The 11960-nt window shown below is 39.5% G+C and overlaps 1 protein-coding gene across 1 annotated transcript in view; it reads right to left on the bottom strand.

The window, feature by feature from the left end:
• Window positions 1–11960, bottom strand: part of lmnb1 (lamin B1) — a 40266-nt gene that overhangs the window by 281 nt on the left and 28025 nt on the right. Inside the window, exon 11 of the mRNA XM_012858637.3 lies at window positions 1–983. This exon is cut by the window's left edge and continues 281 nt beyond it. Within this exon, the coding sequence (XP_012714091.2) occupies window positions 942–983 (42 nt within the window). The 3' untranslated portion in view covers window positions 1–941. The remainder of the gene's footprint in view (window positions 984–11960) is intronic.

The following is an 11960-nucleotide window of genomic DNA, read 5'->3' as shown; positions in this document are numbered from 1 at the left end:
ATCACTCTGTTAATGTCAGAGAGAACTCGCTGTTCCACATTTCCTACAGATCACCATTTTAGTGATTTTTATATATACATATAAGCAAAGCAAATACAGACATTTTAATTTAACTATGATTACAGAATGCTATAGCATGCACCATAATACCATAAAAACAGTACTTCAAAAGTTAATACTATCAACACTGAACATGTTACTGTGTAAGCAAAAAAGTGTGTGCTGCAAAACACATTCAGTGTGTAAATAACATTTGTCAAAAACAAAAACAAAAAATGATACACTGTTGAAAATCTGCACTAGTCATGTTGTAGTGTCTTGGTCAGATCTTTAACATCCTATTTTAGAAACCTGAAATTACATTAAACTTCAACCTTATACCTTCAGATTACTGAGCTCGATTCCCTGAAATACAACAATGGCTTCTTTAGTTGTTGAATGTGCCAGAGAACTGGCACTGAAGAAGGTTCTGGGATTTGAACTTCCATTTTTTGCTGAAACAAAACTACTACTATCACAGCACTGGTAGCAGACTTACCTTTTCTCTATCTTATGCAGTCATCCCAGTAGAACTTTATTACATAAAAACAGATAACACTATTTATGAAGCTTACCATACAGTCCCACCTGGTTGTTTTTCATATTTAAAACCCTACAATGAAAGAATATCTTAAAAACTGATAAGAAAAAAAAATTGTTTAAAAAAAAAAAAAACATTCTTAAATCAACATCTTGAGTTAAGCTACTTGGTCTCAAGACAGATTCGGAGCTACAGTTTACTACTTAGTTTTGGTTTTCAAACAAACACATTGAGAAAAAGTCTTTTTATGACAAAAAATATATAAATTTTGCTGAAAGAACAAAATATAGAAAAATAGTACTATCAAAATTGGCAGCAAACTGGCTGGGCTCAGAGGTGACGACAGGTCAGTGAAGTGAGATCACATGATGGAACAGCGGCCTTTGGCAGCATGAGCATCTTCCTGCAGAACCAAAGACAAACATTCAGAATGCAGTTCAAAAGACTCTTCTAAATATACCATCAAGTTTACATGGTTAGAAATTAGACTAAATGAAAACTGTTTTCAGTGTCATGTTTAGTATTTCAACCAGACTTAGCTTAAAGACCACAGGTTCAGCTCAGCCTTAATATGAAGTTGTTCAAAGGCAAACAGTTGACAATTTTAATTGTTGAATTGTTATGCTTTCAATAAGTCAAAAACCAAAATGCTTGAGGGTAAAAATCAGCCACCTCAGCAGAACCACAGTCTGTGGTTCTGCTGAGGTGTTCAGGAAGCCCAGGTTGCTTTAGTAGCAGCTTTCAGGCCATCTGCACTGCTAGGTCTGGTGTCTCACCTTCCTCCTAACAATATGCCATAGATTGTCTGTATGGTTCAGGTCAGATCAGTCTGCTGACCAATCAAGCCTAGTAACAGCACTGTCATTGGACCAGCTTTTTGTATCTTTAGCAGTGTGGGTTGGTACTCCCACAGACTCTCCAGCTAATTCTGGGGGACCCCAAGGCCAGATGGAATATATATAGCCCCCACAGCAAGTTCTTGGTCTTCTTTGGGGTCCCTTCCCAGTGGGAGGTGTCCAGAAAACCCCCTTAGGGAGGGGCCCAGGTGTTGTCCTGACCAGATGCCCTAACCACCTAAACTAGCTCCTTTAGATGTGGAGAAGCAGTGGCTCTACTTAAGAGACCGGCCAGCTCAGCGTGGCTATCAGAAGAACATTTTATTTGTCACTGGAGCAAAATTTCTCTTTGGCTACTTCGGTTCGCATATGTAGTATCGTTATGTGTAACGATACTACATATCGTTTCACATATGTAGTATCGTTACTACATATGTGTAACGATACTGTTAAATAGGGTGCTTATTTAACAATGATGATTTGAGGCTTCGTTTACAGAAATGTGCATTTAGATATTCAGTAGGGCTGTGAAAATAACGCGGTAATTTCAATTAATAAAAAAAAAAAAACGGATTAAAAAAAATAATGCAAATTAATCAATGTCGTATAGCAGTGGTTTTCAATAGGTGAGGCGCGCCTCCCTTGGGGGGCGCCAAAGAGTCCCAGGGGAGGCGCGAGAAGACAGAGAAGAAGAAAGTAAAGACAGAAGAAGACAGCACTGTCGCTCAGCTCAGTGAAACTATATGTAGCGATATTTTTGCCTTCTGTCTAAGTGCGCAGGAACCAATCAAGCGCACAGTGAGACAACTCAACGATCAAAACTGGTCTGGCGCGCGCTCATCCTTCTTTCTTGGCTCACAGTTCCATCTCTGCTCGCGCGCACCTACTCATTCCACGCTCAACAACAGCTGTGCACTCGCTCGGCTGTTTCTGCGCTGTCCACTCCACCAGACAATCACAGACATGGTTTTTTTCCATCCAATCAGAGTTTGGCTTGCAAATACTGCATTCAGATGGATTAAATCAAAATGCTGTAATATGAGAGTTACTAAGAGTTACTAAGTGAGGTGTGAAAAATATTTGTGTCTCTTTTCTTTCCAGCTTCTGGGAGGTGATGCAAAAGTTTATTCTGATCATAATCATTGTTATCATTATTTAAAGAGCACTTTAACACGAGGTAAAACAAAGTGCCAAACATCAGAAATACTTCAGATAAGAGACAATAATGAAATGCTTGGTTGTTAAAATAGCAATAGGTTTAAATTGTGTATAATTAGCCTAAAAAGTAAATCGGAATATGGAAACTGTTGACGTCTGTTATCTTTTTTTATTATTATTTCAGTTGACGTCTCCTGTTGACGTGAGTTCAGTTTGACATTGCCGTCTGTTAGTTCAGTTTGTCAGTTTATGAATTTGCTCTGATGACAGTTCAACTTTAACAATGGGCCCTCTGTCCATGACGTAAAAGTAGCATGTAAAATGGAAATATTTGGATGGATGGGTTTTATAAATAGGCCTTTTTTATGGATGTACTTTGTTAAAATAAATACAATAAAAAAAACATGTATCAGATGTTTCTGAAACACAGGATTCCAGGAACACAAAATGCCTCTGCGTGTAACCGGGAGCACAAGTCATAGGCATTGTTTACATTTTGAAAATAAACTAACTAAAAGCACGCTATAATTCACCCGTTTTGTCACGTTGTTTGGCGAGAACAGTCCTGCTTTTGCCTACTGGCGTAGCCCGGAAGTATCGTGGACATCACTTTACTGTTGTAAAGTGTTGATATTGAGGGGTGTGTTCATTTATTTTCATTGTGTCCCCTACGTTACTGTGTGCCACATATGCCACAATGACACATGTTAAAACGTCTGAAGGCATGAAATGTGAATAGAGTTTTTGAACTTTAATGTATCTAATGCTGATTATTCATTGAATCATTTGAATTTAAATATTTAAAATACTTTCACAGCAAAAATTATATGCGATTAATTTAGATTAATTAATTACAGAGTATGTAAATAATTAGATAATTTTTTTTTAATCGATTGACAGCCCTAATATTCAGGGATTATAGTGTACAGTAGGCAGTAATGTTAAGGTGATTGTAACTTCTGAAGCATTTACCTGATGGGAGAGGGGAAAACCAGGGGTGGAAATTGTACCAGCCACTCAAACATTTTACCTACCACTAATTTTTATTTTATTTTTGTGTATTACATTTGGCTCTGTTACAAACACCCCCAGTACAATCTAATACTATTAATTTTACGATTTATAATTAATTTTGAAAGAAATTGAATGTAAATTAAATTAAGAATTTAGCATGGGTACTGACAACATATACACTGTAACAGTGGTGTACTGTTATTGTCAGGACTCAGCGAGCAGAGCCGGGCAGTTTCTGCTGGCCCTGCTCTCTCCCTCTTTTCCTCTTTTTGGTGGGCGGGGCGCGCACACCTGCAGCACTATAAGATCTGCGCTCCGACAGCAGGAGGACGCCAGAGTATTAACCGTTGTCGGTATGCTACAGTGTTGTAGTACTCGAGCCTGAGACTCGAACTCAAGTCCGAATCATTAGCTAAATTTAGAGACTCGTGACTTGACTTGGACTTGAGCACTGATGACTCGAACTTGGACTCGGACTCCTACATTCAGATCATTCTGACTCGGAAATTGAGAAAAAAGACTCAAGTTTTTTTTTATATCATTAGGCTATAATTTTAATATGTCATTAGAATATTATTTGGTGTATGATTTTAATATCTAAATGGCGTACCGCGCACGTGACGTCACCATCTCATGAGCAACGCCCCTTGCCGCTAAGGTAGGGCAAACAGTGTGAGAGCGCACGTAGCAACCAGTCATTACACATGCAACAGATACAACGATATGACAGACTTTTCCACTGTTAAACTTTCATAAGAGGATGTCCCAGGCGCCCATTTTACTGGTAGAACTACGGAACAACATACCAACGTTCAGCTCAAACGATGGCTTGAGTGTCGAGGTCTTACAAAGACTGGAAAACGGGCCGAGTTGATAGAAAGGTAAGTCGATGTTTTTCTCCTGCTTGGTGTTTATGGCGTCATCGGCCGTTTTTTTCTGTTTGTACTCACCGTCGAGGAATCGGTATAAATTGTCCGGCCCGCCGGACAATTTAGTCTGGTCGCCATGCATTATCATTATCCAACGGCTGTATCTCCTCACTGCATCGACCGATCTGCACCAGATTTTTTGTGAGTCATGGGCCGGAGCCGCAGCGGTGCCCGAACCCCGCCGGCCGGCCGGCACCGCAGTGGTGGCCAATAGGCCGGAGCGCGCTTGGTTGCGAGGGCCGATCGATGCGGCTTGCGGCTTTAACATCCTTCATATGCGGCCTATCAGCGTACCTCGAGTCGCTGTTGCACGTTCCATAACAACAATGTTTAAAAACCATGGTTATATGGTCTTAGACTTGGAAATAGCAGTCGTTTTACCGTGTAAAACCAAGGGTAACTACAGTGAAAGAGTGGAGGAAAACGCATAGTGGTCCAGTACGTGATATGACGTCACGTTCTAAAAATAGCTCGCGGAACGCCATTATTAGTGCAACGGAATGTTACTGCTTAATTACATACATCACACGTCATGGCGTGTTCCTACAGCGAACTTGGATCAATAGCGACTCGACCTTGACTCGGATGAGTAGTGGACTCGACTCAGATTTTTTTTAATGACTTGGACTTGACTCGGACTTGAACACTAGAGACTTGAACCTGGACTCTGACTTGAGGCATAGTGACTTGACTACAACACTGGTATGCTAGACGGCCTTAGTCCTCTGACTAAATTTTTGATCTTTTCTAAGAAGCTCCTTTTTGTGTTTCTCAGGTTTGCCCTCGTGTCCCATGGCTTCAGCCTACCTAATCTTACCTGCTCAACGATTCCCATCGGATCAGTCTGGTTCCTCCCGCTGCCTGTATTTTCGCCAGCGCTGCTCGGACCCTGCCTCGCGCCTACGCCCCCCGATCATCTGTCCACACCACTCTGTCTGGAGCTGAGTCCGTTGCGCTCCCCCCCCTCCGGTCCGGCTTCAGAGTCTAAGTGGTAAGCTTACGCCGCACGTCCTCACCATCAGTTCCGAGTGCTGACGCGCCTACCTATTCTCTCCCTTGTTCCTTCAGATCGTTCGTGCACCCATCCGAGTCCCTCTCCCCGTGATCACTCCATTGTGAACCATTTTCGTTCTGCGATTACTTCCCCGAACATTTTTCCTGCTGTTATTTTCAATAAACTCCGTAAAACTACTCCCTGTGAGCCGGTGTTCTCTGCATGTGGGCCAAACACATCAAACCGACCATGACAGTTACAAGATCATTTTAGGTATTTACTAACATAAACTTGAACAAAGCTACACAACGCTGTCTTTCACGAGTCCTTTTCTTACTTCAATATCCCTAATCTGTATCTGATCCTTCCATCCTATAGGTGTAAATGCTGCTCCCTTTGTAGTGATGCTACAGTGAAAACCGCATGATAGTAGGTCCATTTCAAGCTTTTGAAAAAGGGTGCATATGCACAAACACCCAGGATAGCAATTTTCCAAACTTATGGACAATGTAATACTGCACTAATAAGATTTTATGGATGCCTCAAAATAAAAAGCCTGCAGATGTGTACATCATTCAAAAGATAACATTAAGAGAAAAGCATATATTTATTTCCTTACAACAACGGATGGTTAAAGAGCATTTGTTGTATTCTGCTTAAATTATTTATTTTATGAGTCTTTCAATATCCAACTTAATGTCTTCAAATTTCATAACAGTGACATGTTTAGCCACATGTCATTCAAACGCTGGTTGTCTAGATGGTGTCCTGAAACCAACATGGGCTAGATTGATAACTGGCAAACTTTCTGGGGAAAACCTAGTCTGATCCGGAGAGAAAGCCTCCATCCCACTTTGGATGGTGCAGCTCTTCGTTCTAGAAATCTGGCAGGATTTATTAGTTCTCCAAAATGCTGACAACCCTTGGGTCCAGACCAGGAAGAAGAGCCATAGTTTAACACACCTCTCTGCAGCTTCTGTACCGTTACCCACCCATTACCCTATTGAGACAGCGTCTTTCCCATGGCCAAAACTAAACAGATTCAAAACTAATGTAAAATAAGTAAATCTCAAAAATCAAAACAACTCAGCTTGAACCAAAAAAAAAGAGGCAATTAAATGTGGTTTGTTAAATATAAAGGTCTCTCCCTCCAAAGACTGTTAGCTAATAAATTGATCTCTGATTAATTCTATTTTATTTATATAGCGGCAATTCATGTTACATATCATCTCAAGGCACTTTACAAAGTCATTCTTTACTCTCTGGAAGCCCACAAAATGCAGTTCAATCCTTCAACTGATCCAAAATGCTGGACCAAGAGTTCTAATTAAAAACAATAAGAGGGATCATATTTCTCCTACTTTAGCTTCCAGTTAAATCAAGAATAGAACTTCTTCAGGACAAAGAGTTTTCCTCACATATAAATCCCTTAATAATCAAGCTTCATCATAAAGCAGAGATCTGGTTACCCCATATGTTCTTAACAGAGCACTTCACTATCAGACTGCAGGTCTACTGGTGGTTCCTAAAGTCTCTAAAAGTGGAATGCAGTGTTTCCTCTACCGTTCTACAGAGGGTCGCCCCACCCCGCCTACAAAATTGTCCTCCCCCCAAGATCAGGGCATTTAGTAAATTATAATACGTCTGTGTGTGTTCACGGTTAATTTTATTAAAATCACTTCAATTCTAAACAGTGCCGTCCTGATTTATTTCTGTCTCAAGACTCCTGCCCAAGATAGAATTTCTAGGGGAAACACTGGAATGCGAGGCAGATCTTTTAGTTAAATCAGGCTCTTCTCCTGTGGAACCAAAACTTTCCTTTTTGACAAAGCTTAATAGTTAGAGTGGCTTAGGTTACACTGAGCTATCTCTGTAGTTATGCTGCCATAGGTTTAGGCTGCTGGAGAACATCAGGGTCTATTTTTCTCACTCTGCTGAGTTCTCCTACTGTTCTCCAATTTGCATTGCTTGTTGTTATTTCAACTTTTTGTTCTGTCTTTTTTTTCCCCTCTTCATAGTAGGTACTCCCGGTCTGGCGTTCTGTTAGCTGTGACATCATCGAGGGGAGGCAGATCATCCGCTATTACTATACAACATAGAAAGGATTTCTGGATCAATGTGTGCTTCTGTGCTTTTTGTGTCTCCACTATGTCCTCTCACACCCCCAGTCGGTCAAGGCAGATGGCCATTAATGCTGAGCCTGGTTCTGCTGGAAGTTTTTACCTTTTTCTTTTGTTAAAAGGGGAGTTTTCCTCTCCACTGTCGTTTACGCATGCTCTGTATGAGAGATTGCTGAAAAGCCATCGACAATGCAGATGATTGTCCACTGTGCCTCTATGCTCCCTCAATACAATCTGCTGGGTTTCCTTATCAAACGTTTTGAACAATCTGTATGATTTGATTGAATATGACTTTTTAAAAAGTGTCTTGGAGTCACAAATAAACTGATCTACCTGTGTGTGTTCTCGCATTATTTATTTCATGTACAAGCTTCTAAATTTGAGTCTTACTCACAATTTATGTAGCAAAATTGAAACAATGTTTATATTAATTTGTGTCCGATCACTGACGGATGGGGGGGGAGGAGCGAGAGTAAGAATAACAGAGCGCTCCATAAAGATGTTATTAATCAGAGAAATAACAGTTTTTTTCCTGATTGTTTCACAAAGGTTACATTCAGCAGGTAAATACACCCATGGCAATACAGCTCAGCTCCCCATAGCCCCACTGCTGGTTGCTGTTTTCCCTGTTCCGGTCTGAATACGCACTACAACTGCCTTTCTAAAATGAACTGCATCTGTCTGAATCACAATGAAAATTATTACAGATCTGTGTGTGAGCATAGTCAAGAAACCGCGTCTAGCACCAATTTTCCCCTAGCAGCAGCGGTGTGGGTGTGACATGCGCATCAGTGGTTGTACCCGGTTCAGAGTCACGGTACCATGGGCAGCGCTGTTTGTAGGTGGCCCTCTGAACCACCACTCCTCCCACCACTCCTCCCCCTGGAAGCCACACATTTCTTCCGGTATAACCCCAAAACCACCTAACTTAAGGAAACAGTAAGTGTGCAACAGTACTTAACCATAAAGTCTAATACGGATCTTTACAATACATTTTTATTTATTGATAATATTTACACGTCTTTATTGTGTGGGGTAAAAATACTGTCAAACCGCCATTACATTTTTTATCTCGCACACCCTCTAGTGGCACTCACTAGTGGCATAACTGTTGCAGATTTGGTAAAAACTCTTCAACCACTGAAAGCAGCCAAATTGTTCATGTCTGAGGAAAGGTATCCAACTTCAGTCATTGCACCTCTGTACGCACAGCTCCTGGACCAGATGACCAGCACCACACGACTCCACAGTGATTATAGCCAAGACTGCTGCATATGACAACTTAAATGCAAGGTATGCCTGTCTTGCTGGATATATATATAGTTTATTAAAAACAATATCCAATGTTATGAATGTTATTTAAATATCTTAAATCTCTTTAAGATATGTGGCCCTGAATGACAGGCTGTATTTATCATCAGCCTTGGATCCTCATTTCAAGGCCCTCCATTTCTTGTCTAATGCTGCCCAAGATGATGCCTTCAACAGGCTGATGACTGGAGCAAATGAAGGTAGATGCATCTAAAGTAAATTACATGGCAAACACAGAAGTATAAATAATTGATTTCTCCTGAATGTCCATGTACAATGCAGTATTTTAATAAAAAGTATAAACCCTTTTTTTCTTTGTACAGGCAGCAATTTTCAGCAGATGACTTCCACAATGAGTGCCTAATTTATTTTCTTTTTCTCAACAGGACAAATCTGCTGTTAATGCAGCTGAGGAACTGCGCCTGAACATCAGAGAGACAGTTCCCTTGAGCCTGTTGGGGAGTCTTGCCCACAAAAGAATCAGAAGACATCTTCTGTGCTAATGCTTGTTCTTGGGCTAACCAAGCGATGCTGCATCACACAAAGCTTTTCCTGACAAAGCACAGGAAGTGAAAAGATACATGGAAGTAGCGAATGTTCCACTTTCTGAAAATCCATTGCACTGGTGGAAGGTGCGTGCTGGGGAGTATCCCCTTCTGGCTCGTCAACAAAGCGGAACTTATCTGTACCAGGGAACAGTGTTCCATCTGAAAGAGTGTTCTCAACTGCTGGTGGTATTACAGCAAAAAAAGCTGCCTCACTCCACAACATGTAGAACAGGTACTTTTCTTGCAGAAAATCTAAGTCAACAAGTGAGGAAAAAACACATGTAGGCGGTTTAAGTTTCATGGACAGTTTGAGTTTCATGCCCCAAGGCTCACAAGCTTTTATAAAAAAAAAAAAAATAATAAAAAAAAAAAAAAAAAAATAAATAAATAAAAAATCCAAAAATATTGTTCATTATTACTCGATTGTCATGTGCAATTGCAGAGCTTTTTCAAATATTTTTTGTACAATGTCTTTTTTTTTGTCAATACAGTGACAACCTTACCAAAGTTAGACACAAGGAGGAGCTCAGAGTTCAGGATGAAAATGCATCAAAAACAAAATATAATTTTACTTAACATTTTGTTAAGGGCTTAGGAGCTTTTTCTCTATCTTGCTGTTTACTGTTCACAGGAACTTGTCGTTTTTGACATTTACCAAAATCCTGACTTATTGCACTTTAAGACGATTTAAGGGATTCATAATCTTTTTCATTTCTGGTTGCTTGCTTTTATTTACAATTATTTATTAATTTGTATGGTTGTGCCTCTTATGATACAATTAGATTTGTTTTGCAACCGCTCAAATTTGCACAATCAAAGAAATCAAAGTGGATGTCTTGAAGTTTACAGTGTTTTTGTAGCCACTTTATTTACACAACCTGCGCTGTGGTTTGAATTTATTTGAATTATTGTACTTTTGTTTTGGTCAGGTCATGTTAAACAAAAAGTACATGATTAATGTAACGGCATTGGGTTAAATTCTTAATGTAAATATTCTACGGCTGTCAGTTTTATCGCTTTATTACAGTGTTAACTTTGTTATACCATAATGCTGACATTTCTTTCGCACGTTAATTGCGCGTTAAAACACACTTACCGTTCCCTATGTTTTTTTCCCCCCGCAGAGCTGTTTCTATACCCTTGGCGCTTTCCGTAGTTCCAAGAATGCTAAGAGTGCGGTAGAGACTGTAGCATAACAGACCTGCAGTCACTGTTCCCTAGTCTGCTTATTATAAGCGACTTTGGGCTTCTTTTTTCTAAAGTCGCTTGTAAATTCTGTGAGCCGCAGGTTGCACTTTTTTGAGCTTGTTTCTGAGTGTGAAGTTGCTTATTTGGCCTCTATAACTCGTATTTATTGTCACTTATTTTAAAGAGACCTGCTTGCGCTGCTGCACTCCAGACACCGTGACTATAATCAGCTGAAATATCCCTTGACCTCATTAGGTGCTGGAGTGCATCCTGTGTTGCTGCCATATTGGCTGGGTCTTTTCTTCTCTAGACTGATATAGGAGCTGACGGGAGTAAAGGCAGAGGGAGCAAAGTTGCCCTATTTTCTGCAGTTTACGGTTGCAATAACCGGTGATAATTCAATTCAATCTCATTTATATAGCGCCAATTCATGAAACATGTCATCTCAAGGCACTTTACAAAGTCAAATTCAATCATATTATAACTGATAACTGCTGAAACTAGATTAAAGTATGGTTTAGGGGTTGGGTTTCTGCAATGTTATCAGCACATAAAAACTCATCTCCAGAACCAACTCATAAACCATACTTTAATGCTTATTAATTTGTTGTCTCTGTATTTGACAAAATAAGGCTGAATCACATTGTCAAATGATGTACCCTGGTGTTACAGTGTCAGCACATGCAAGCTATGCTAAAAAGTTCTCTTTCAAGGGTTTTAAACTCCTGCCCCATTTGCAAACAAAGTGTATGACTGTGGAAATTTTAAATCCTTTTTCAGGCTTTAAAAAAAAAAAAAAAAAGTGTATGAACGTGATATAAACAGCATACAAAAAAATACTAAGAAATTATTGTTGTTGGTGTGCAAGCTCAGGATTATAGAGTGAAAAAACAAAACTTGCGACTTTATTAAAAATAATTTATATGAATGTAATTCATATTAATTTATATGTTAATGCATAATACCATTACTATCTTTAAAAGGCAAAAAAATATTTCAGCATGAAGACACGTATTTCTTCACACATTTGTTTACACATTGTGTAAACATCAGGGCGATATTACTATTAATGATTTAGCCATTATTGGGCAGAGTTTAACATTTTATGGCACCAGGATGTTTTCGTTACAATTTATGAAAAGTGCTTGAAAGGTTTTGTACAAGCATGTTTTTGTTACTTGTGTCATTTATTGCAAAATTGAATATTAAAATGCCAAAAAAGGCTTATACACTTCCAGAAATAAAAGGATAAAATATGCAATTCATTTGCGATTAATCTCAA

Source organism: Fundulus heteroclitus, chromosome 8 (genome assembly GCF_011125445.2).
Source record: "Fundulus heteroclitus isolate FHET01 chromosome 8, MU-UCD_Fhet_4.1, whole genome shotgun sequence".
Taxonomy (NCBI): Eukaryota; Metazoa; Chordata; class Actinopteri; order Cyprinodontiformes; family Fundulidae; genus Fundulus; species Fundulus heteroclitus.
Note: the sequence above shows the minus strand (reverse complement) of the source record. Positions and strands in the feature narration are given on the sequence as shown.